Source organism: Mustela erminea, chromosome 13, assembly GCF_009829155.1.
Source record: "Mustela erminea isolate mMusErm1 chromosome 13, mMusErm1.Pri, whole genome shotgun sequence".
Classification (NCBI taxonomy): domain Eukaryota; kingdom Metazoa; phylum Chordata; class Mammalia; order Carnivora; family Mustelidae; genus Mustela; species Mustela erminea.
The window spans coordinates 25844362-25871818 of record NC_045626.1 but is presented as its reverse complement, the minus strand read 5'-3'; the positions used below and the strand labels follow the sequence as shown (position 1 = coordinate 25871818).

At 41.4% G+C, this 27457-nt stretch overlaps 2 protein-coding genes across 5 annotated transcripts in view; both read right to left on the bottom strand.

The window, feature by feature from the left end:
* Positions 1-23986, bottom strand: part of SMAD2 (SMAD family member 2) — an 80484-nt gene extending 56498 nt beyond the window's left edge. For 3 of the 4 annotated variants that reach the window (XM_032309385.1, XM_032309386.1, XM_032309387.1), the window contains exons 1-2: positions 23884-23986; positions 1307-1595 (exon numbers count right to left, since the gene is read on the bottom strand). In XM_032309385.1, coding sequence (XP_032165276.1) covers positions 1307-1542 — 236 coding nt within the window. In that variant the 5' untranslated portion in view covers positions 1543-1595; positions 23884-23986. Of the gene's footprint in view, positions 1-1306; positions 1596-20160; positions 20251-23883 lie in introns of those variants that run through there. The other variant, XM_032309388.1, reaches the window with a different exon arrangement.
* LOC116571471 (translation initiation factor IF-2-like) lies at positions 20267-27033 on the bottom strand. Its single transcript, XM_032309450.1, has 4 exons — positions 27016-27033; positions 23939-24645; positions 23507-23590; positions 20267-20396 (listed from the first exon to the last, which is right to left on the bottom strand). The coding sequence occupies exons 1-4, from the start codon at positions 27031-27033 to the stop codon at positions 20348-20350; spliced, it is 858 nt and encodes a 285-aa protein (XP_032165341.1). The 3' UTR covers positions 20267-20347.
* Between the last annotated feature and the right edge of the window lie 424 nt (positions 27034-27457).

The following is a 27457-nucleotide window of genomic DNA, read 5'->3' as shown; positions in this document are numbered from 1 at the left end:
TATTTCTCACCTGGTGTCTTTACACTGGCTCCTTCCTCTCCTAGAAGACTCTCCCTTCAGCTAGCTGCTATTTCTCAAAGATCAGTTTAAGTTTCACAATCCAATCCGAAGCAGCTTTTTTATCCCTCAGTCATGGTCTTCTCTGCACTGACTGCCATCTCAAATTATCAATCTGTCCACTTGCTTACTGTGTAGATTTAGGCCTAAGAGGAGGACCTTTGTTTTGGTCAGACCATACCCCAAGGGCCTGAAATAGTGCCCTCCATTCAGCAGGCCCTCATAAGCATTTGTAAAACAAAAGCATAAACCAAAAAAGTGACTCTAAGATATATGGGAAAACAAGTAAAATCAAAGAAATGGATAATTAACCTACCAAATAAGGCAGGAAACATTCTATTGTTAGTATTTGCGAGTAGATAGGCTGGTGTTACTGGGATCTAGTTCAACAATCCAGCATCCAGACTGGATTTCCCAAAGCTCACTGGAAACCTGTCAATCAAGGAGCATGGTTTCATGTGCTATATGCTAGCACACATCTAACACTACCAGAAGCCATTTTAGAAAATTCTATACGCTGCCACTCCCCAAACCCCTATAATGTCTACCAACAGTAGTCAAACACTGAAAAGCCACTTGCTACTTAAAGAAAGTGTTTAAGAAACAGCATTTCTGATAGTGGTACTTATCCACAAATAATTAAATTTATACTAATAAAACTTCAACCTCTTAAGTAACAGGTCCTTCCAAGACAAGAGGTAGGTAGGTCTCTGTGCCAGGTTCTAACTCCCTGGACATCTAAGAAGCTGCCCCCTAAACCGTTCTAAGAAGTAATGCTACAACTCAAAACAAAAATTATATAAATAAAATTCACCACAGTATCAGCTGCCTCTGTTAACCCTCTTACTGACAAGACTTTTGACCAAGGCAGGAACAAACTGTCAGGTTGCACTAGGAGAGGAAAAGCCTTGACTCTTTATTCAAATGTCATTCAGTCACAGAAATGAGGATAAGCTACAATGCAGCATTTAGGCAATGAAGGTAAATGAACGCAGTGAAGATAAAACAATACAACTAAGTATTTTATTTTGCTCGATTAAACTTCATTGGTCAAGAAAATGACTTGTAAAACAAGTCTTAACTGGTCAAATAAAACTGAAACGCCAAGTTAAAAAGAGTGGTCATATGTTTTAATAATCACTATTTACAGGTGACTTGACAGTAACAAAATTTCAGTGACCTTCCTTTGGCTTCCTTTAAGCAATTTTCAACAGTATGACCACAGAAGTTCTGCTCTAGTGACACTTACCTTGGTATGGTGACACATTTAGTATTACAATTTTGAGTGGTGATGGCTTTCTCAAGCTCATCTAATCGTCCTGTTTTCTTTAGTTTCTTCACCAAACTTTTAACTGCTTTCTCACACCACTTTTCTTCTTGTCCATTCTGCTCTCCTCCGCCTGCTCCTCCAGATCCACCAGCTGATTTCTTCCATCCCAGCAGCCTTTTCACAACTGGTGGAGTGAACGGCAAGATGGACGACATGCTCGCACCAAAGGCCGCAATCCGCACGGAGAGAAGACACTCCTCTACCTGACCTAGAAAAGATACGGAAGGGATCGTTCAGAGGCTAACTTTAAAATCCAGTCATAACTTCAACATTGTCTCTAAAGCAAATCTGAAAATGAGACAGAAATTCAGATCATCACCGCAGACTTTCAGAAGTCATCTTCTTCTCCAATAACAATGTCTTTACTACTTTAAAGCAACTGTGGAAACAAATTCTAAAAAACAAAACCATGTTATAAGTGGAAAAATACAACAATTTTGCAGGTAAGATCTGTACCAGCACTGGTGAAATTTATTACTACCAATACTACTTCATTTTTAACTTTTAATAGTGTCAATAACTAAGATATTTTCACTGATGAGTGAAAAACAATTCACCAAATGTTTTTCTCAATTCACCAAATATTTTAGGACACTTAACAAAAGTATTTTTTAAATGTATTAAGTCTACTTTCCCTGAAGTTTTACATTTTCATAACGAAGTATCATAAAGTAAAATCTAAAGCTATAAGAAGGGAAAAGGCAACATGTGTGAAGGAAACAACAAAAATTTTAAAAAATAAAGGTAAAACGGTGTGTGAAGAAAAGGTGTGCTTCACTTTTATGATTCCCTGAGAAGGCTTCAAGTTAGGCCTCTTTTCAAAAACTTTTTCATTTTTATCTAAGTAACAAACAGTATGCGTCATAACTAAAGTCAAATATATTTCCTCTTTTCACACTGAGTTACAATTCCTTAAAATCTTTTAACTTTGTTTCTGGCTATTTATACTTCAAGGAAAAGGCTCATGATGGTACCCCTTGAAACATCAAGTTTAGGTATCATCTACTGTTTCTGGAAAGTGAGGATTTATACCACAACTATTCACTTTCCTCCAACCTTAATAATTATCTCCCAAAGGTAGTTTTGTGTCTGATGAGATCGTTAATAAACTACTATATAATCATGTTTCCCTTTTTGTACAACTCTTTCTTTTCCCCAGTTAATGATCTCAGTTTGTCATGTGCTTACTTTTCTATGTGCCTACCATGAATTCTCCCCACACTCTTCACAAGCCCCATAATTAAATTTTAAGGTGGATGACTTTAGTCTCAAAATAAGAGATAAGATCATTTACCACTTGAGGATGGAACTGGAGAGCTGAGACTTGAGAAGAGTGAAGATTTAGAAATGCAGCTCTAAGAAATAGCTACAGGGGCGCCTGGGTGGCCCAGTCAGTTAAGTATCTGCCTTTGGCTCAGGTCATAATCCTAGGGTCCTGGGATCAAGCCCTGCGATGGGTTACCTGTTCAGCGGGGAGTCTGCCTCTCCCTCTCCCTTTACCCCTCCCCCTCTGCTCCTGTTCTTTCTCTTTCTTTCAAATAAATAAATAAAATCTTAAAGACAAAAAAAATCTATTAAAAAATCAGCTAGAATGAAACAGGTATTTCCAGGCTATGAAGTAAAAGGTGTAGAAGAGCTCCCACTTCTAACTGGGATGTAGAAATGACAACAGACCATCATTTCACCCTCACAGTCACATAAAGACAGATAAGGCTACAAAGACAGGTAAGGCTACAAAAACAAGACAGATAAGGCTACAAAATCAAGTGTTTTCTGAACCCATCAGAGTTCAGGATGCAAAGTAACCGAAACCGAACTAAATTCCAGACAGTGCTGAGACAGGAAATCGAGGCCCATGAACGGTTTCTTACCTGGTGGAGTGGCTAAGGGAGAAGAATCCTAACCTAGAGAAGGGTAAGGAGAAAGCACCCTACTCTTTAGTAAATTTTAAAAGCAACATGTCTGCTGACAAGACATACTAAAATTCTGAGGATTTCAAAGAGCAAACCTATACTATCCAACCACTCATTCGCACAGGGCTCCACTGCATGTTTGCCAAAGTATGCCGAAGATCGGAAGACAGGCCTAGAAGGCTGAGAGATGCCCTAAGAAGCTTATGGTCTCAGACCCTCAAATGCAAGTAATCTGTCCTCTGACAAGGAAGGGAAAGAATGGGCAGAACGAGTGAGAGAAGTCAACCTTAGAGACCTCAGACATTCAGCTGTCAAGGGCTGAGGTGGGACAGGAGAGCTAAGAGAAAAACTTCCACCCAGATACTCTGGACCTCTGAATACCTAAGAGCAAACGTCTACTGGGTTTAACTGCAGTTTAATCGGAGTCCCAAAAGGAGAGGAAAGAGAGACTTGGCAGAAAAAAATACATGAAAAGATACCAGCCAAGAACTTACCAAAAATGGTAACAGGTATCAACCCACAGATACAAAGGAAGGACAGTCATAGTCAATGGGCTCAATGTTGAAGACAGACGTAAAGATAAAGGCTGAGTGTCCGCTAGGATGATAGTTAAGAATATGTGTAAGATCCGGACAGAAGAAACCTGCACTCATCACAAACTCTTCTCCATGGGCTTCAGCTGAGATCGCCTGAAAGACTGGCATGGGGTAAGAAATGAGAGACAACTCTTCGCTCTTAGGGGCAGGTCCTATAAAATAAAAGTCTTTAGCTAGGAGGGAGAATAGGAAAGCCTCCCACACGGAGAGCCCAAGGGAAAGAGCAGAGGAAAAGCTATGGTACTATTGGGGGAGGAGGAAAGAGAGGGGGCAAACCTACTTACCCACCTACCACACACCAACAAGCCTTTCACCGCATAACAATAACCACAGTCTACTCTGCTAGCGGAGGGGAGGAAACACAGCCACCACCAGTCCCAGACAAAGACACACTGATGCTGAGAACGAGTAGAGGAAAAAGCTATCTGACCCTGGCACAGGAGCAAGAAACTGGCTTGGACCCAAGATCCTGCACTAACACAAAGCAAAGGTCTGCTACTCCTAGATGGAAAAATCCTTAACAAATATTAGCAAGTCACATTCGTAATGTATATAGAAAAGGTAGTATCCTCACCCAGCGGGGGTTTATCCCAGGGAGCAAAACTGTCTTGACATAAAAAAAAAAAAAAAAAACCCAAGCACCTCATGTATAGTATAAAGAGAAAAAGCTTTATGATTTTCTTAACTGATGCATAAAAAAAGCATTTGACAATGTTAATTTGATATCCATATAAGATTTAAAAGTCTCAGCAAACTGGAAATAGAAAAACAGAAAAGAGGAATAAGTTCTTTATTCTGAAAAAGAACATCTATGAAAAACTTAGAGCTAGAAAAACATGTAATGGGTAAAACATTAAATCCCCTGTCCTTGTAACTGGAAATAAGCCAAGGATGTCCATTGTTGCCCCTTCTATTTAATAACGCACTGGATGTTCTAGCCAGCACAGTAAGATAAGAAAGAAAGAAAGACAGACAGACAGACTGACTGGAAAGAAAGAGGTAAGTTCTCTAGTGACATAACCGTCTCCATGGAAAACTGCAGTAGTAAAGTTGTCGTAATAAAGCTATGCATTTTCTAAAAAAAAAAAAAAGAAAGAAAGAAAGAAACAGAAGTGTAATGCTCAAAAAGACTTTGGATTCTCAAAAGACCATTCTCAAAATGGTCTCCCCACTAAAGACACTTAAGCCTTGGTATACTTTGCTAGGAAAAAAAATGGTCACAACCTAATAAACAATCCTATCCATTCCCTCAAGAGAAGAACGAGTAATGAGATTAAGGTTCCCATCCTCAATTCAGGAGACTGTCCCGAGGATCTCCCAGAAGAGGCACTACAGCCAGCCAAATTTCGTATATTTGGCCACGGATACACTTTTTAAGGGACATCTCCTGGAGCTCCACAACACAATGCCGCCATGCTCTGGAGAGCCCAGCTCTGGTTTAGATACTACAAATGTAAAAGGAGCCAATAAGCAGGATTATGTGACTCAGGCTCAGAGCAATACAAAGTTCGCACAGAGCTAGAGATCTGCAGGGTAGGTAAAGCACAGAGACGGGGGAGAGCAGCACTGTTCAGCTGTCTACGGTGGTGGACTCTGCCGTAACACACGCAAGTAAGCACTCCACTCCATAAAACTACAACTTGACAAATAAAGCAAACACACCGAATTCTATCAAACACATGTAGTAATCCACCGGAGCTGCCGATCGGGACCACCCGGCAGCAGAAGGCAGAGCGGGCACCCTTGGACTTCTGTGGAACGCCTACGCTGCCGCCACGCGTGCCAACGGAGCTGGCTGCATACACCTCAGTGCCGCGTGACAGCCCTACCCGAGCACACACAACACGCTTACGACTCAACCTTTAGAAGGGAGAGGTACCCCAAAAGGGACACCAGAGCAGAAGCCTGAAAAAAGGACAGAACATCAGGCAGGACGTTTGGCACGGGTTTTCTAGAAGCCGACAACACTTTAGGAGTTACCAAAAACTCCACTGCTACAGTGTGGGTCCAAGGAAGCACCGCGGTAGCCCCCAGGGAGGGGAAGGCATGCCAGGAGCACAGAGCCAAAGCCAGATGTTTGAGCTAAGGCCAGCAGTATTCCTTCAGTTACTTCTGAGAGGATTCACGCGTCACCGGCCGAGTGGATGTGGACAATGTAGGGAAAAGGAGTCGCCAAGACCACTGCCACGAAGGCACACAAGTGAAGGCGTGGAGTGGACAAACCACTAACCGAAAGCAAATCGGAAAGCTGCCCCAGCATCAGCCTTTACAAGCCTGTAGGTAAGTCCCCGTGCTCATCACAGGCCCAGAAGACCACAGAGGCTCGGGAGAGGGTAGTCAGCCCACAAGCGAAAGTGCACCCAAGCACAGCAGGGACACCCAGTCCTGCCACAGAGCAGAGGCAGCCAGTCTCGGGCTTGGCTTCTAAGGACTTCCCAGGTCCAGCTCCGGGCCCACCCCGACTTCAGCCTTAGAACAAAGCTCTGCGTAAGCTCCGCGCGGGATCCGAGCTCCTCGTGAAAAACGGACAGAACAAGCAAAATATAACGAGAATTTGTCCAAATGCATCTATCTGCACCTTTGGTTCAATTAGTCCATGCATGAGAATTCAACCTATGTATGAATAAAAATTAAACTTCTGTATAAATTTGCAACACTGAAAGGATTCTAAGCAGTAGGAAGAATCTGAGTAACAGGTTCTCTGTCACACTTTTATTAGAGGAGAAATGTTTCCTAGGAGTTCAGATGTATTCTTAGGGATCTAAAAGTTTTCTATGAAACCTTTTTTAGTTTTTTTTTTTTTTTTGCTTCATGGAAATGAACACATGAGAAGTTTAAGTCTGCTCTGGGTCATCTGAGTGACCTCATTGCCTAGTACAACCACATGATCTCAGTGTCCCATGTCCTAGAAGAGCACTTCTGACCACTCTGGAAGATGTAATCACTGAAGGTTACCAGCGTCAACTTGTCATGTCTCTGTAACCATGGCTGGCTGACACCTGGCTAATTATCTCTGGAGAATTATGATATTCGGTAAAATATTTTTCAGTAATGCTGGTAATACATTTCAACCAGTTGAGCATTTTAAATAGCTAAGATATATTTAGCCAACAGTCTTGAAATGTTAATAGACTGAATTTAGGTTTTTACAAGGAATCCATGTCAATATGCTCTAAGCTGAAGACAAAATAAAATAAGAAAACTAGACTTATGATCAAGTTATTGAAATATGAATGAGTCATTTGCAGAATATACAGATTTCCTTCCACAGTGTGGCAGCAAGCACTTTAGTGAAGTTAGATTATTTTTTCCAGCATCTGCAAGAACTGAAAAACAAGCTCAGATACTAACTGTGTACTAATTTCAGCAATAAATGAGACATACAAGGCAGGATTCATTAGAGTAGGAAGACTTTATCTGTACAGCTCAGTAAGAAAGCTTATCAAGTGATAGATCAGTAAAATTGGGATTCAAAGATTACTCACTGGAAAGTTTCAGTTAAGTAAGAGGTCTGATTATCCTAAACTCACAAATAAAGCCTGCAAGTTATTAATCATTGTGTAACACAGTTTTACAAATTGGATTCTCTACATATTTCCTTAAACTACAGCTCATGTTATTTGTAGTCTTCAACTCTCTTCTTTGCTTCTTGTTCTTATTTTGATATAAACCCTATCACTGCATATGTATTTAAAAAAAAAAAAAAAACCTCCAAAGCCTCAGAACATCTTCTCATTTTCTTATACCTTTAGTGTACACAGATTTCATGTTACAGTCTTATGGTCCACTTTGCTTCTAACAAAATCCCTTTCTGCCGGCAAACACAGTAGGCAATGCTGCTTGAGAGCCGAAGCTATGACACAACAGGTTGGGCTCAGCCACCGGGTAAGCATTAACTCATCTCTCACAAGCATCCAGTGGGGTAGATACCCTTATTTACAAATGAGGAATGTGAAGCGTGAAGGAGCCAGATGGTACAAAGACACTCCTCCCTAGATATTCTTCCCTAGATATTTTGGGGGACAGTTTGCTTTTCACATTTTCACATTTTTCTAACATAGGAGGAATGTGGTTTTGGTTAAGGGCTGAGATAGTGACCTAAACACCTACTGGCAGGATAGCCCACTTTGTCAGGGCAATGTACTACATAGTTATCTTTTCTCTGGTAATTCACACCGCTCCTGTCACATACCAAATCCCTATGAAACAACATCTGATTGTGGGCTTTGTACTTTGTTCATTGTAACTGTTCAAACCTACACCAGTATCACAGGATTTTACTTGCCCCTGCTTTCTAGTAAGCTGATTATCTGCAGGGTGAGCCCCTCGTATATTTCAAATCGATGTTAGGGATATTAAGTTTAGTCTAAGCTCCACCAAAACTCCATAGGACTTTGATTACAAGTGCAATGAACTTACATTAATTTGTGAAGAACTAACATATTTATAATACTGAGTATCCCTATTTATAAAAATGATATGTTTCTCTTTATTTTGGATTTACTATCCAGCAATAAGTTGTATAATTTTCTCTGGAAAGGTCTCACACATCTTGTTGAACTTATTTATTCTTCCAAATACCTTGGGTTTTACTTACAGTGTTTATCTTATAAAGTTAAATATTTCAGTCATACCAAAAACAAAAAAAAAAAAAAAAACATCCTTGGGCCTCACACCTAGCTCTGTCAATTCTTAACATTCTGTGGTACTTGTAAGAAATAAGACATGATAGACGGATACAGCTCAAGCCCCAATAAATACGTTTCGATTTCCATTCCCCTCCTCCTCGATTCTCAGATCATCACCACCCTGATTTTCCCCCATCGTCACTTAATGGTTTTGCTACATATTGTATTCGTAAATCTTTGCATTTTATAAATTTCTATATGAAACTTTAATACTGTTCATGTCACATTTTTTTTTTTCACTATTATTATCCATGCTGATAATACATGTAATCTTGTACTCTGGCTCATTCATTTCGGGTCATATAGCACTGCACTGTCTGACCATTAGAGCTCACTGTCCTTTCTCCTTCTGATTCCTATTCAGGCTGCTTCCAATTCTCCACTCCTACAAGCTGCCATGAGTGGCCTGATGTATATCTTCTTACAGGTGTTGTGAGACATGTTCAAGGGAAGAAACTTTCAAACTTGAACAAAAAGAAGAGCCACCATAAGAAATACATTGTATACTGCAACCTAATTTTTTGGTCTCTCCCAGTTAAAACAGACATTTTACCATATGTTATTCTTTGCTATTTCTCTAAATTCAGGGTCGTGAACCACTGCTGAACATGATATCAATTTAGTTAATTCTGAAAAATATCTTTCAAAAAGCAAAAGAAAAAACATACAAAAATTATAAAACTCATAGAGAAAATTAGCCAGAACACAGTAGAAAGCAGAGTACACTTATTTTAAAATTTTTAATTGTTTCTGTCACATGTAAAATATTATTTTCTACCTGTGTCTATAAAGAACAGATGAAACCCACTGCCTTAAGACATACGCCCAGGAGCAGAAAGGCTGCATAGGAGGACATGCACATATCCTTTACCAAATCTGGTCAACCTGGTGATAGCAACAGTCATTCCCACCACGCAAGTAGGAGCTCCTACTCAGTCCAACATTTGACACTATTTGGTACCTCCAATGTCAAAGGAATGGGTGTGACACGGAGCGTTGCTGATGTTTTGCACTTCCCTCACTTAGGAGTTTGAGAATATTTTCATGTTTATTGACTTTTCAGGATTCCTCTCCTTTGACTCATCTGCTCATATTCACCATCTTTCCCTTAATTCACAAGGTTTATTTACATATTCTGGATGATAATCTTTTGTTAATCACACATGCCACATATCTTTACCCAGCAAGTGACTTTTGATGGTTTTTTATACTGAAGATTTCACTTTAATGAGCTCATATTTCATCAATATTTTAAATACTGTATTATGTATACATTGGGATCTTTTTAAAAATCCTTCCATCTGTTGTCATCTTTGAAAAGTCATAAAGTCTAAAGTTTTGCTTTTCATCTTTATAACTTACTTTTGTGTATGTTGTGAGGTAGAGATCTTCTCCCCATCAAAGATAACCAAGTATACCAGCACCATATACTGAATCTTCCCTAGCAATTACAAAGCTACTTGCTTTTCCATGATCTCCTTTTTTCCTCCCATTAATCTATATCTGAGGTGGTATGATCACACTGTATCTACTAAAGCAAAAGAATGTGTCCTGGCATCTGATGAGGTGGCTCCTCTTTCATGTCCTGGAATTTTAACTGGAATGACACCAAATATATAAACAAGTGGAGGAAAACTGACACATTAATGATACAATTTTCCATTTATAAACACAGTATATCTGCTTATAATTTGAATTACAGGGGTGTTAAAATTTTCTCCATTAAGGTCTCACACATTTTTCTGTTTTATTTTTTCCTGGATACTTGATAGTTTGTGTTGTCATTTTAAATAGTAGCTTTTGAAAATTCTGTCTTGTTGGCATATAGAAATACCCGGTTTTTACGTACTGCTTAAAAATCAACTTTATTGAGGCACAGTTTACATACAATAAAATGCTGAGATGTTAAATGTATAGTTAGATCAGTTCCGAAGAAATGCATACATCCACATAACCATCATCCCAGAAAGCTTCCTTGTGTCCCTTTTCAATCCACCTTCCTCACCCCAGGCAGTTACTGATCTGATTTCTATCAAAGTAATTTTACCTGTTCTAGAAACTCATATAATTGGAATCATGCCTTCTGTACACTTCTGAGTCTGTTTTTTTTAACCAACACCATTCAAATTAAGCAAGTCCTCTTATACTCCTAAGTTTTCTAAGAATGAGTACAGAATTTAGTCATACGCCGTTTTCCCCTTCAACCATGAAGATCATATGGCTTTTCTCCTTTGATGTGCTGATTTCATTTACAGGTTTTCTAATGTTTAATCATCTTTATGTTCCTGAGACACACTCGTTTATTAGTCATGGTATTTTTTTAAGCAAATATTAACATTTTACCTAAAATTTCTATTGCCACATTTATTACTGAGACGTGGTCTAGCCATCTCCTTTGCATACTACACTTGTCCCACCCAGAGTATCAAGATTACGGTAGCCTAACAAAATATTTTTGTGTTATTTTCTGTAACATTTTGTATAAAACTGGATTACTGAGTCTTCATTTTTTAAAAAATTTTATTTATTTGAAAGAGAGAGAGAGAGCACACACAAGCAGGCAGAGGGGCAGAGGAAGAGGGAGAAAGAGACTCCCAGCTGAGCAGGAAGGCCAAAGTGGAGCTTAATCCCAGAACCCTGGAATCTCACAACCTGAGCCAAAGGTAGATGCTTAACAACTGAGCCACCTAGGTGCCCCTCTTCATATGTTTTATACAATTCGTCCATCTGGGGTTTTCACTTGGGGTTTGGGTTTTTGGCTTTGGGTTTTTATTTAATCTTATTTTGCTGCAGGTAGATGTCTAGCTTAAGTCTTTAAATTTTCTTTAAATTATAAATCTTGTCAGTATCCCTGGGTGGCTTAGTCAGTTACACATCTACCTTCTGCTCAGGTCATGATCCCGGGGTCCTAAGATCAAGCTCCACATCAGGCTCTTTGCTCAGCACCTCTGCCTGCTGCCTCCCCTGCTTGTGAGTGCACGCTCTCTCTCAGAAATAAAATATTTTAAAAATAAGTAAATAAAATAAACAATCCTGTCAAGTTTCTTATTCTTAAGCCAATTTTGGTCATTTACTTCACAAGAAACTGTGGATCCTGTTTTCAAATTTAAAGGCAAAAAGCTCTTCACAGTGTTCTCAGTTTTTTTTAAATCTCAATTTGTAGTCATATCCTTTTTGATTTCTAATACATTTGTGCCCTTTTTTCTTCCTCTATCAAACTTAGCAAATGTAGTTTTTTCAACTTAGCACCTTCCATTTAATTGATCTGATTACTTTTTTCATTAACGTTTCTCAACTTTATTTCCCTCCTTTTTCTAATTCATTACATTGTATACTTAGCTCATTAATTTTTAGTTCTTTACTAACAAATATCTCCTCATGAGTGGGATTAGTGTCCTTATAAAAGAGACCCTAAGGAATTCCCTTGCCTCCTCCCACTACACACGGTGACAGCAAAGGAGGAAGCAGGTCCTCCACCAGATACCAACTCTGCTGGTGCCCTGAACTTGGACTTCCCAGCCTCCAGAACTATGAGAAATAAAAACTTCTGTTTTCCATTAAGTGCCCTGAGTCTATGGAATCCTGTTACAGCAGCCCAAGATGGATTAAGACACAGATTACACCCAGTGTCTATTTTTTTTATTCCTTTACCTTGAAATTATGTCATCATAGTTTTAGGTATGTCTACTAATAAAAAGCATTTAGTTGAGTTTTTTTGTTTTTTTAATGTTTCATTCTCTTCTAATCAGTAAGCTTTTCCTGAAATTATGTATTGGGTTCATGAAAATACTTCAGCTAATTTTCTATCATCTTACTTTGTATTTTCTAATTCCCAAGCATCTTCTTTGCTTTCCCCCCTTCTACCTTCTGTTGGAATGATCAAATTTATTTCCACTCCCTCATCCTGATTTGAAGTTATACATTCTAATTCTTATTCATTCAGAGGATTATCCTTAATAATATTTTTAATGGAAAACTTTAATCAGTAAGTTGCAGGTGAAAACAGCAGCCTATTAAAAATCATAATAAAAGAATTAGAAAAAAGACAATCTCATCATAGAGAGAAGAGTAAAAAAAGAAAACAAGCAAAATTTTGATAACTGGAAAATGAATGGATGAGTAATCACTGTTGAACAGATCAGAGAACTACTAACTCTATGCGAGGTGTGGGGAAACATCCTGATTTTCAGAGAAAAATTCTCAAAGGGTTAAGTAAAAGACAGCACCAGTCATTGAGGGCTGAGAGAGGAGAAAATGAAATGGGCAGGATTCGGTGAGAGATATCTGAGAAGCAATGACATCCTCAGACCTGCTCCCCCACTCTGTCACTGGGTACTTGTTCCTCTCCCTCTATGGAAGATTAGATATTTATTCTCAGCAGAGAGTGAAACAGTCTCACTGGACTAGGAGAATACCCAGGGACCACTAGGAAAAGAAGGGGAGTAAAGGAACAGGAGTACACGGTATGCAAAATGCAGACTCCTGACCCCTTTCTCCACTGGGTTCTGGCTCCCAAAATACTAGCAGCCAGACCTTTACCCATTTAGTCAGATCAAGACTCTTTCAGGGAACCTGACCAAACCCACGAAGGAAGACATACAGATACTAATACTGAGAGTTTACCAACAAACAGCCCACACAGACCACTCTACTACGAAACCGAAAGGAGACAAGACTCACCCACCCACCTGCTCAGTTTCCAAGCAGCTTTTTGGACCCCTACCCTTGTAATCAAAGATGCCTCTCATTACCTAAGGGAAAAATAGCTAAAAACAGAAAAATGCAACTCAAGAAATCTGAGAGTATACAGAAAAAGAAAACACTGTAAAAATCATCAACACAGCTATAGAAAGACGAGGGATCAATCCTGAAGCAAGAAGAGCTTGCTTTACAAAAGACACATTCACAGAATAAAAGAAGAGTTCTTGGATAGCTTGATAGTTTTTGATTTTTGATAGCAGAAGTGGGGGGCATCAATAGAAGGGTTGGAAAGTAAGGTAGAGGAAATCTTCCAGTAGGACGGAAAAATAGGGGGGAAAAAGAAACAGGAGGGAAAATAGCAGATAAAGCGAAGAAAACTGGAGGACCGATTCAGAAGGTCCAATATCCAAAAAGGACTTCAAAAAGACATCAGAGGTTGGGGGTTGGGGGGGGGGCAGTCAAAGAAATCTAGAAATAACCCCTGAACTAAAAGATGGGAGTTTCCAGATCTAAAGGGCCAACCAAGGATCAAGACCTCAGGACAAAAGAAAACATACCCACATCCAGGCTGGTGAGAGTAAAACTTCAGAATGCCAAAGACAAAGAAAAAGCCTCAAGTCTTCTGGGAGAAAGAGCAGGTTACTTAGAGAAGAATCAGAAGAGCTTTGGTTTTCTTAAGAGTAATACTGTGAGCGAGGTCAACAGACCAATGCCTTCATAATCTGAAGGAAAAAAAAAAAAAAATACTTCCAACCTAGAATTCTATTAACCAACCAGGGCAAAATAAAAGTATTTTCAGGCATATTAAATCTCCAGATTATCTACCCACCACATTCCCTCCCAAAAAAGGTCTTGAAGGATATGTTCTATCGAAGGAGGGAGAGCCAAAAGAATAAGATATCCAACAAAGAAGAAAGTGAAGAACGCCACAGGAGGACCATGAAGGAGAATCCCAGGATGACAGCTGTGTCCTAGGTGTAGAGGCAATCACTGCAAATTAGAGTAGGTTCAAAAACATAGAGCCAAGAATAATGTCTGGCTTCTCTCCAAAGTGCACAAACATCATAAAAGTCAATGGAAGCATGTGTTTCATTGATGAGACCCATGAGTGATCATGGTGAACGGGTAAGAATAAATGAGACCGTGAAGAACTAACTGCCTGATATGTCTCTTTTAACTATCATCTTCGCGAGAGACTTCTGCTTCCACAGACTATAATGCAAAAGAAAAAAACACCTGCCTGAGAAGAGAAATCCTCATATATTCCTATATGTTTGTATCCACATGGAATTTCTTTAGGCCCATGCTGCCCAACAGAAACAGGATGCCATCCACATACTCAACTGTAAATCTTCTATTAGCCACAGTAGTAGCTGTGGCTAGTAGAAAAAACTAAAGTAAAACTAAAAAACTAAAGTAAAAGTATTAATCAGTTAAATAATTTAATTTATGCCAGTATATCCAAAATATTCTTTCAATGTGCAATCAGCACTAAAAATTAAAATACATTCTATTTTTTGTACTGTTGTAAATCGCCTGTGTATTTTATACTCACAGGCCATCTCGGCTTTGACTAGCTACATTTCAAGTATTCAATGGCCACAAGTGGCTACTGGCCACATTAGACAGAGCAGATCTAGAAAAAGATACACAGGAAAGAGGCTCACTAATGGTGGTTCCATTTCTGGAAACTGGAATGGGGAAGCAGGAGGTAGATCTAAGGGAGACTTACTTTTCATTATTTACTATTTTGTTCCTTTTGAATTCTGCACCATGTGCATGCACTACCTCCTTAAAAAAAAGTACATTCCCTAAAATAAACATGTATTTATTAATAAATGTACAAACAAAACATAAATAAAATGTTTATTAACCTACTTATAGAAATCTACCTCATGCATGTATAGAATGATGAATAAACAAAGTTTACTTGTTGCGACACTTTTTAATACCACGAGACTGGAAATAACCTAACTGTCCATCAATGGACAACCATTCAAATATATTACAGGCACCCACAGAGAGAATAAACCAAAGTAAAAAGGTACTTATTATATACTGATGTGGACTAATCTACAAGATTCACTGTTACATAAAATATACGACCATTTGTACTAAAAGGTACTATATGCACAAAGTTGCTCATATATCCACAGAGCTTCGGGAGCATTACACAAAATACTACTAATGCTACTAGCCTTTGGATAGGCAACTGGGTGGGCCAAGGGACAGGTTGGCAAAGAATTTTCACCATATGTCCTTTTGTAGCTTTTGAATTTTGACAACTGTGTATTACCTATTTTAAAAGCCCATCATTCTACATATAGCTGCTATCTGCTTCTTATCCAATCATGCTTGGCCTTCGTGGGATATTTAGGTCCATCTACAAAGACTAGTGTTTTTCCAGTTCCTTCATGGAGAGGTTTGATTGAGTCTTGTTTTTCCCAGAGGCCACAGATGTTTCAATATTGGAATAGTTCCTACACAAACACACACTCTCTCTCTTAACATATAGTTCCCTGCGTCCTAGCATTACAACTCCAACCCTAGCTACTAGATTCTTATCTAGTAAATTCCCCCAAAGCCAGTTTTTCCTTAACACAGACTGATTTCCGGGTTTCTGGTACATTTCTCTCTCTCTCCTCTTTTCCTTTCCTCTCCTCCTCCCTCTCTAGATCAACTATATACATAAGAGAAATAAAGTCCTTCATTTTATCCAATATTTGTAGCAGGTGGAATGGGCCTAATCTGGGTCTGTTTCAGCAGGTCTGTGAGATTTTAAGAAACCTAGGTAAAGAGTCTAGTCAGTAATGGTAAACACTGAAAACAGTGTAACTGAAAAACACTGCTAAACTTGGCTATTCAGAATTCACTGGTGACTTCTGAAAGGGAGGTAGGAAATGGAATATGAAGAGTGGCAAAAAACCATTTCACGAGGTTCAAGTGTAGAACAAAGGAAGTGATTAAATACAGAAAGCAAATGTAGGTTTCAAATGTATTCAAACTGAAAATACAAAATATTCCCCAAATACCTTTATCAAATTTTTATTTCAAATGAAAATCAAGTCAGATATTTTAACATAAAACACTTGAAATGTGATGGTACTATCTCAAAGATCACCTAAAGATCCTTCCAGTAGTAGTATAAAATCACTTTAAGATTTTTGGCAATCTATGTTCAAACGAATATCACAAGGGTAGAGAAAAAAGCAAATACTAATGATGTGGATTTTTACAATGGTTTTGTCAAAGAAATGAGGCTCACGGAAAGCATTAAAAAAAAAAATAATGACATTGAAAAACAGATTACTCAATTCTCACTGTTACTATGCTTTTTTCCAAAATTACAAGCTAGTAAGGAAGGACATTGCCACTGGAAACCTAAGGTGGCCCCACAGGATGGAGAACGATGGGTGCCTTTAAACTAAATCAAAGAGAAAACATTCACATATTCAGTTTTATGGACTTTCAAAACCCAACGTGACAACTTGAATTTAACCCTGAAAGTAGGTCGTCAGTTCAGTGAGAATCTGCATTACACAGGGACTGCTGTGTAAAGAGACTACCTGTTCTTGGGAGTTCTATTCCTTTCACCTTGAATGAGTTGTATGGAATCTGTACGTCTATAATCAGTTTATAAACATAAAATTACATACTGATTTATATTCCCAGATTTTTTTTAAAAAGGAGGGGGCATCCAATTATTAGGAGACCACACAAGGCCCAGGCCCAGACTTAACTCAGCAAGAATATTCAGTACTCAAACTGCCCTTCAAACTCCCGAAGTCTGTCTTGACCTTCTGCTGAAGCAGCCACTCAAAGCCACATCAAGTGGGTACAGTCCTCAGGCAGTCAAAGCCAAGTCCGGAACAGGGCTGTTCCACAGAACTTTCTATTAAATTAAGCTTAACATTTATTTCCTCAGTTACTGTAGTCTCAATTCAAGTGCTAAATGGCCACATGCAGCTAGTGTCTACCCTGTTAGTTTGGGTCTGCAGCCAAGGTTTTTCTTCACAATCTATTATTCTTCAGTGGAGCTCCAAAGGCTTCCCCAGGAAGAAGAAAAGCAAGGAGGCAGGGCTTCAGCAACTGCCCATTCCCCTTACATTCTGAGATTCTGCAGAATGTTTTATTTTGTTGTTGTTGTTTAGATTTTTTTGCAAAAGGCTTCTGGTTGTTGTGTGCATAGGTGTTTGTGTGCTTTCAGTCTGATAACTATGGGGTTAGCAGAAATCACCAGCGTACAAACCTCAGGCCAAAGTAGGACTCTCCTGATACTTAAAACATTTTATAAATAAAGTTTAATTGGCCAGTTTACAAGAACTACACCCTAACCACCTGTCTAGGAAGTAAAAGGCTGGTCTAAACACGGAAAATTTGCATTCACTGCCACAGATAGAACAGCTCTACTCAACAAAAAAGTTTCCATAGTTCATTCAAATCAAGAGAGAAAGCCCATGGGCCCAACTCCCATTGTAGCATTTATCAGGAGTTTTATTCTGTGAACTTTGCAAATCAGATTCACTGCCCCACATTTTGTTATGAAGGATGGGATTAAGATAGAACATTTCCCTCATATTTACAAAACACCTTAGCCATTATCTCTTTATAGAATTGTTGGACGAGCTGAAGCAGCATATGAAAATGTACTTTACCTTAAACATGGGCAAATTACAAGATCACAGATTTCCCATGTTACTTCCTCAGATCCAGTCTTCTTTGAATTAAAAGACTCAAGATAATGAACTTGATGGACTTCCAGTGGCTCCCCTCCATGATTATTCTTCCTTACTAACTGAATACATTAAGCCTGAAACTATGCCCTCTCCCTAAAAGGTTAGGAGTAGGGACACCAGATTAAAGGAACTGCAGGTCTTCAGCTGCAAACTGGACCTGTGGACTGAACAGATAAAAACGAAGGTCTACACTCACTTTCCATTGCTTTTGTCTTGAGGCCAAAATAATTCCAAATCTACAGAACTACCCAGGAGGATTAGTGACCTTTTCATAATAAACTTACAAATTTTAATGGGATTAAAATCAATGACTTTAGGATTTCTGTTTTCTTGTGAGCACCAACTAAAGAGAGATTTAAATTACCAGGCACCAGTTCCACTGCTGGTTCAGATGCATTAAGAGGAACCCGTCCACTCTAGAATGTAAGACAACTATGTAAATCAGAGAATTACCCTAATGTTTCTGGCTATGTGGCCAAATCAGAGGCAGTGTCTAAATTCAACTAGCTTGGCAAAATTATATTCTCCTCACATGAAATTACTGAAATTGAAGCTGAAAGCTACCCTAGATATATGTCTATCTAGAATAAGCACCGAAATATGTCCTAATTGAATATATTACAATTTTAACAATCTGGAATAATGATCAAAATTGATCAGAAATCAGCAAGAAGCCTCAAACTGCATTTTTAAATGAGTGAGACTGAATTACTTTTGTACTACTTGTGGGAAAAAAAACCAACTTTAAAAAATAGCAAAGGCTATGTATAGGTCACCAATGAGTATTTAATAGAGTAGATGATTTAGAAAGTAACTCAGAGGTAGGAGGGAGAATAATCCAAAAAAAAAAAAAAAAAAATTTTAAGGCTAATACTGGATCAAAGTCACACAAGAGGCTTCAAGAAGCCTCAGCAGACAGACTAGCCAACCATCCACACGTGTTCTGTCCTTGAAATCTAGCACACTGCCTTTTTTTTTTTTTAAAGAGTTTATTTATTTGTCAGAGAGAGAGCGAGAGCGAGCAAGCACAGGCAGACAGAGTGGCAGGCAGAATCAGAGGGAAAAGCAGGCTCCCTGAGGAGCAAGGAGCCCGATGTGGGACTCGATCCCAGGACGCTGGGATCACGACCTGAGCTGAAGGCAGCTGCTTAACCAACTGAGCCACCCAGGCGTCCCTAGCACACTCTGTCTTAAAGCTGGAGTAAAACATTTTAGATGACACCCCTGCAGACTGACAAAGAATGACTTACTCTGAAGAAAAGGCGGGGGGCATAGAATGCCCCATTAGATCACCTTTCTTTACTACTGGCCTAAAAGGAAGGCCTTCTCAGTCTGGAATCATGGTGCTGCTCTAAACGGCAGAACAAATGAAAACCATGTTGGTCATAGTAGGTACTGTGGATCTTTCCTGAAATAAGTCATTTGATAGCGCATGACGTTCTACCCCTTTAGGAACATTTGCTAATCATCCTGAATGACAATCTAAAGTATATTATGTAGATTACTGCGCTCTTAAAAAGATTTTCCCAAACATGGTTTAAGCTAATTCATGAACATTCATTACTCCGCTTTCAGGTCTGGTCCTGCACTGAATGGTCCCAGACATGCTAGTTAGGCTCTGAATATTTGTTTTGTGTCTTGTAGATTATCTCTATTATCCTCACCAGGCTGTTATCTGTTTTTTCTTACAACAGTAGGCTAACAGTTCCCCATCCTCCTACCCCACCCCCCACTACACTCCCCTTAATCTCCCACATTACCCACAATCTACTTCTTTTTAATCTACTGTGGGCTTAGAAGCTAGATAACTTTGTTAGAAACATGTGAAATATATACCAACAGGTTCTACTGATGGGTCTCAATGGGTCTCCTGTGATTAGAACTTCAGGAGTGGACTTAGGACCACTGACAGCTATCCCAGTCCTTTTTGCTTAGTGTCTGGTTCTCAGATGCATTTTATAATAGGTCAAGAATAAGAGTGTAGGTAAATCATTTGGATTAGAAAGAAAACGACTGAAAGCTACAAAGAGAAGAGAGCAAGAGATCATCTGGGAGGACCCTAGGTCTGAGGAACTGTTCAATGTATTTCAATCACAATCATTTAATCCTTATAATAATGGAAGAGGCAGTTGTCATTACCTCTGTTTTCCGTCAGAAAACCGAGGCTCATGAGTTAAGCAATTTGCCCAACACTGTAACTGAGAAACCAACCACCAGCCTAGGTTGTTCGGACTCCACAACCCAAGACGGTTCCACTATATTAGATTGTAGCCCAATCCTTTTCCTCGATGTAGCTCAGTGTCTTTGCACTTTATTTCCAATTCTTTCAATGGAACCTGTCTGATGCAGATTTGCTTTCTCTCTCCAGCCAGTTTCTAGAAGTAAAAGGCAGAGGATAATCAAACTGAGGCAAGTTTTCTAGAAGTAAAAGGCAGAGGATAATCAAACTGAGGCAAGTTAAGCTTAGAGCTCTACATGTGTTCATCTGTTCAGCAACAAGTATGTTTCTGTAACACTGGCCATATCCTCAGTTTGTACAGATTGTGCAAAGATGGTGACAAGTTCCCCTCACCCCCCACCCCCCAAATACAGACTGTTCCCAGTGACACTATGAGTTAACACATCTTCCCTGGTGATGTCCTCTACATGTGACAGAAAGCAATGTAAGCATACTTTAGGAACTGGCTCAGTAATACATCACAAGCTCCCTCAATTTGTACAATAACATGATTTTTCTTACTCGAAAGACTGGAGGATAGGCAGGAGATAGGAGGAGTTTCCACTTCTCTACTTCCATTAAGGAACAGGGGCATACTTGTTTCTTGTTAGATCCTTTATTGCTGAGTCCAGAGCCTGACACAGCAAAGACTATTTTATTTGTTGAGTAAGTGAATAAATGCTACTTGTTCAATAAATACAAGTTATTTTGTTGAATAAATGTATAACCTCTCCTGAATTGCTCTTGAAATCTTTGGATTTCTCATTCCTGACATACCCTTGCAATACTTGATGGAAAACAGCTTTCATCTTACAAAAATTAAAAGCTTAAAAACCATTCTTCTCCCCCCATCAGAAGACAAAGTATCTAAGACATGTCCCTCTCCATCCTCTAAAAATGACTCTTGTCCCAAGAACATGAATAAGCCCCCATCTGCCAAACTGCACTAAATACAGCTTTTATATGCATTACAAAAACACCTGTATAAAAAGCTGCTACAAAACAAGGCCTTTGGAGTCCTAAAGCACAAAGCTAACAGAATAAAAACCAAATAAGAATAAAGAGATCTTTCATTTATAAAAGCCAAAACAGAAAATATTTGCTAAATGTAAAAATGTAATGGGTCTTTGATCAGATGATGCAGCTCAACTGTTTTTTCACTCCCGTATCTCCCCTAAACGTGAAGTAACAAGATCACAGCAACAGAATTCTAATATTTACGATATGAAAATAAGAAGAGGACCTTTTCCCAACCTGAAGTAGAAACCACCTTTGTTCCTATTAAAAAGAGTGACTGCAGAAATACACAAAACCATCCCCAAATTCCTACTTCGTTAAAACACATACCAGGCCTGACAAGCCACAAACAACAGGAAATTACCCGGCATGGTTTCTTACAAGACTATTATTACATGAACCTTACAGACTGTGTAGAGATTTGATCACTTAGGACTAGGCATAGGTAAGTTCCAACCATGAAAAACCAAACTTTTGCTCATCACCTACAATGTGATATTGCTTTAGAAGGTATAACTACAAAGTACAAAACCAAAGCTCTAAGAGCCACTTCTTCCTCAACAAGCCCAGAAATGAATGTTTCAAATCACATGAATAAAAATTTGCCAATAAACTACTTTAAACTCAATTTTAACATTTAAGAATACTAAGTGTACACTTGGACTCAAAATACCCTTATTTACTACAACTAATTTTATGGCAAAAATCAAGGAACTTTAAAAATACATTAAAAAATCAGTGTTACTAAATAAAATAAAAATATAAATTAAAAATAAAAATTAAAAAAATAAAAAATCAGTGTTACTTTCTGAGTTTAATATAAATGTTTGCTAAATGACCTTCTCATTGAGAAAAATTCCACAATATCCTGTGTGGGTTTTTTTAAGGCAGATGAAAAAACTGTCAAGCTAGAATACATTTATGAACTGTATTTTACATTATATCACCCATCTGTGTTACATTTGCTTCACTTATCTCCTTATTCACATTAAAACTCCTCAAACTGCATTTAACTATTTAACTTAAACTTCTCAGGAAAACTTTTTAAAGGGGGTCAAAACTAGAATAATAATAGCAAATGCACTTTCAGAGTAAGAGCAAATTTATTATCTATTCGGCTCAAGGAAAAACATCCTTACATCGCAAGTACAGTACGGTTCAATTCATATAAAATCAGAGGAGAACAAACGAAAAGAAACTGAAATTACAGAATTATTAAGAATTCTGAAATTAATTCAAATTTCTGGAAGCACTTCTGAAAGATGGAATTACTCCAAGTCGCTTTGCCTGACCATTTATTTATTCATTAACAGCTACTTTACGTGTGTTCCTTAGAAGTCTAAAACAAAAATTTAGGACACTCCAAACTATAACAAACAAGACACGATTCTGATGGGAAATGCTGCGTTCAAACTCGTCTTACCTGGATGGAGATGCTTTTTTAAATAAAGGTTTCATTGACAACAAACCGGTAGTACTTAGCTTTTAAGGGGTCAAGAGGAAGGAACAACAAAACCAACCTAGGTATTGTTTTTCTTTTGTTTAGGATCAAAAGGAAACCATAACCACAGAAAGGTTAAGTAAGTAAAAGGCCAAAGTACCCAACCCCCCCAAGAGAGAACTAAACAATTAAAGTTGCCAACGTGTAAACCAAGTCTGGAATACGTGAAATCAATTAGCGTGCTTTCTAAAGGCGTGTGACAAAAACTAACAGGCTCCACTCCCAGAGCAACTTTCACAAGTGAATGCAGAAGGCTCTCGACAGAGTTTATCAGCCGTGTGCGTGCCTGCGTGAGAGTCACACGAGCAATTCAGACCCCGGGACCAGAATTGTTAACAAAGGTTACAGGACCAAAAAAAAAGAAGAAAAAAAGTGGAAGCTAAGTATCGCACGCTCCTAACACGGCTTGCCAGCAACTCCCGAAACAAGAGCTCGGTCCCTCCGGCTTTGAAAATCAGAACCACAAACTACTCAGCGTGTTCACCCGGGAGAGGACCGGCCACGGCCGGCCCCCAGCTCCGCGGCGGGCAGCTCCGGCAGCTCCGGCAGCTCCGGCAGCTCGGGCGCCGACCCCTTCCCCGCCCGCCCGCTCGCCCGCCCGGCCCCCGCGCCCCCGCGCCCCGACCCCGCCACACCCCGGCCCCCGGCCCCCGGCCCCCGTGGCCATGTGACGCGGCGAGCCTCGCCGACCCGAGCCCGACGCAAACACACCCCTAGCCCCGAGGGCCCGCCGGGCGCCGCCGCTTTACCTGCACGGAGGCTCCGGGTCCCGCCCCGTCAGAGCCGGGGGTCCGGGACCTTTTGTTCCTTCCTCTTCCGAATGGGATGAGGGGCTGGGAGGGGAGAGGAGAAGGGGCGATTGGAGGCGGAACTGAAAACACTCTCGCGGCCGCCCGGCCCGCCCTGCCCCGCCCCCCCAGCCACTGCCCGGCCCGCGGCCCGACGCGCGGGGAGGGGGCGAGGGCTCGGCCACCGCCCGCGGGAGGGAGGGGGTGGGGACGCGCGTCCCGCCGCCGCCGCCGCCGCCCCTCCTCCTCCCCTCAGGCGCGCGCCCGCCCGCATCCCACCCCCCTCCCCCGAGCCGCCCGGACGGCCGAGCCCTCCCCCGCCGCGCCCGCCGGCCCACCTCCGCTTCCGCCCTGCGCCCTCCGCCGCCGGCCGCAGCGGCGCGGCGCACCCACCTCCGGGCGGCTCGCTCGGCGCTCGCTGGCTGCTGGCTGGGAGCTGCTCCGCCGCCGCCGCGGCCGCGCAGTAGACCCGCCTCCCACCCCGGGCCGCGAGCCCCGCCGATTCGCCGGCGCAGCCCCGGGGCTGGCACCCTGCCGCCCGCTGATTGGCGCCCCCGGCCGCCCGTTACGGCGCGAGGCACGCCGGCCGAGCGCAGCGCTCGGCGCGCACGGAAGACGGGGTGAGCGGAGGAGGGAAGGAAGGAGGCCGAGCGCCCGGGAAGGGCCGGGGCGCGAGCGGGGCTCGGAGAGTCGCGGGCCAATACCTCCCCACCTCCTTTCCCTTCGGCCGCCCCGCCCTCCCGGCCGGACCGGCGGCGCGCGCAGCCAATGAGCGCGCGCGGTGCTCGGGGTGTGAGCCGCGCGTCGGGGGCCTCGAATCGGAAGGGAGACGTCGCTCGCTGATTGGTCCCGCCTCCCCCGTAGAGCGTGAGGCGAGGCGCGGCCGGGCGGCGGGGCGGCCGAGGACGAGGCGGGGTGGGACGCCCACGGTTTCGGTTGACTACGTCTCGGGCGCGCTCCCACGAGAAATTCTGGGAAGGGAAGGGATGGTGGCAGGCGAGGGGAAGGCACGTAACCCGCCGCGCTGCCGACCACCCGTCTCTTAACGGCTCGGCCCGGGGCCCCTTCCCCGGTCTTCTGCCAGCGCCATTGGGTGGGGCCTATAGGGGCCGCCGCCTAGTCCACCTTCCGTACTCGAGCTGGGAGTGGACATGTGCTCGTCCCTGGGTGGGGGGCAAGGGGCGCCTCGACGACACGACGAGCTGGGGCAGAAGAGAGGACCGCAGAAGCCCGAGGATCCGACCCACCCCGGGTCCGCCCAGAGGCGAATGGGTGGGCGGGGCCCTCGTGGTGGTAAACGGGGCGGGGTCCGAGATGTAAATAAGCCCAAGCGGGGATCTTTCATGGATATTATTAGGAGCAGGGTAGGGGATACCAGGTATTTTTGAAGAACCAGAATCTTGGTTTTGTTTTGTTTTAAAAATGGTGATAATAATGCATGCTCTGAAAGGTCTTCGCGAAGTCTGAAAGATAAGCGCCTAGCCTGGTCTTCCGCTCCTCGAAGTTTCTCCGGGGCTCGGTCGATATTCGTAGTCTCCAATCTCGCACATCTGCGATACAGGGCCCTAAGCTGCTGGCTGCCCAAAGCTGTTGGATGGGTATACACACTCCGGTCATCTTGTGCCTTTTACCCTACGGACACCCAAGCCTCTGCCAGAAACACTGACCCAGCTAATCCCACCAAGTATTTATTAAGCATATACTATGTTCGGCAGCCAGCACTGTAGAACTACAGTTGAAAAGAAACCGAGGTCTTAACACAGGTAGTTGGTGCCAGAGACAAGACCAGAACAGAGTTTTCTGGGCTCCCTGGCCAGCACTCGTCCTCATCAATCCTTCATGATTTCATCTGGGAACTCAAACGGGGAAGGTGGCCCCAGCAGTACAAATCTGTTTACTAACGGGTAATATCAGATGATCATTTCAAACAGCAGGAGTTCTTGAAGCATACTCTTTCTTTTCAGAAAAGAACGCTTCCCTGAAGAGAGAACCTTCAGATGGACCCAGAGGGATATTTGGCCAATCTCAGTGTCTCACAGCTTTTCCAGACTTAGTTTGAGAATCTTCATTTCTATCTCTGTCCTCAAATAATGGAAGCCCTGGGGTTAGACAGGTTGTAGTTTCGAATGCTACTCTGTTCCAAATCTGTGAGCTTTGACAGGTGGAACTCACCTACGATAGCGAGCTGTTTAAGTATAGTTCTACGTTGATTAAATAAAACAATGAACATAAATAGCAATAGGGCTTTGAAATTAAAAGAAAGTCAATAATCGTTATCATTTCTTCCCTTCTATTGTTTTCATGGGTTTGTGCAAAGATGAACCTATTAAGCTGAAATCCTCCCTTCCGAAGTTTACCTCTGCGGTAGTTTCTTCCATTGTCAGGTTGCAGTCAGCTATATATTCACACCTTCCAAAAAATAGCTTCTGAAGGAGACCCAGGAAGCCAATTGGTGGAGCTGTTCCACCTCCTAAGATTTCTGTTTCCACTTCCCAGAGACACCAGGGAGGATAGTCTAGGGCAAAGCCTGTTCAATTTAGAAGTAGGAAGGCTGTTTTTGGTTTTAGTCTTTCTTCCTGCAGACACAAGCCAACAGTTTTAATATGAAATAGCTTATAAAAAGCTACCCTGGATCACACAAATATTTTATCCTTTGTGACCAGGATGTGCATTTCATGTCCGCGTGGGTGAGAAGGAGTAGAAACAAAAGCAGGACTCACTCAAATTCCAGAAGGATCTGCTCCCAAGATGGGAGTTAGGTGCTTTGGGGAAGATTAATTCAATGGAAGACTAATTCAAAAGACCTCAATGCTTGAGGTCTACGTTAGAGCATCTCTCCAAAGTGTCAGAATTTGGGTTCCTAACCCTTCATTTAGAAAGCTTTCCAGGATCTCGGATTAAGGAAAGGAGAGGAGGGACAACCTGACTACAATGATATCCCCAAAGGGCTTAGAAACAGGAGCATGCCTACTGCCCCCCCTCTGCTAGAAATGCATCTAAACCAAAGTGGGTCAAGACAAAACTAAAGGCAGATGGAGCAGAGATTACTGTGGCGACAATCCATGTGGAAATCCACTGGGGTACCTCAAGACAGACCTAGACAGGCCCCTATTGCATAAAGTATATTGAGTGGATCTTATTTTTATGTAGATAGACAAATTTAACCCTTTGTTATGCAGGACCTTTCAAAATCAAAAAATCAATTCAGAATCAATTTAAAAGTAGTTAAACGTACAGGAAAGACTTACAGGAAAAACAGTAATGGTGGTTGCTTCTGGAAAGAGATCCATGGAGTCATGAGTGGAAAACTTAAAATTTCATCATTCATTACTCTGCAGGTTGAATCTGTAGAAAATATATCCTTGTTGTACTGATTTTTCAAAAGATGAATCCTATTCCATCTCCTCTCTGATAAATCTCTAAAGCCCTCCATGGTTCCCTCCCGCCCAGAGGATCCATCACTCACCTACGATTGAATTTTCTCTCATGGTCGCGATGACTTACATACCGTGACTTCGCTTTGATTAATGTCTTGATCTGTTAGTTTAGTCTTGAGCCGTTTTTTAACTTCTCATGTGTATGTTTTGTCTCCCCGTTTAGATTGTAAATTCCTGAAGGACAAGGACAGCATCTTGTTCCCAGCTGTCTTCCCACACTCTAAGATAAAAAATTCTTCGTAATTGAAGAAAGGTGAAACACAGCATTCAGATAGCAGAAACACGCTCTGTGTGGGTCAAGGGTCTGCGGGTGTTCCACAAGCTTTGCCCCATCCATTCAGTGATACTCTGTTGAGTATCTTGTCAGCACCCCATCTCTCTATTCACCCATCCTGATGGAACCACATTGCAGGGAGCATTACTGCATCTTAAAGAAAGATTCAGTTATTTGCATCTAAAAGGACACTGATTAAAT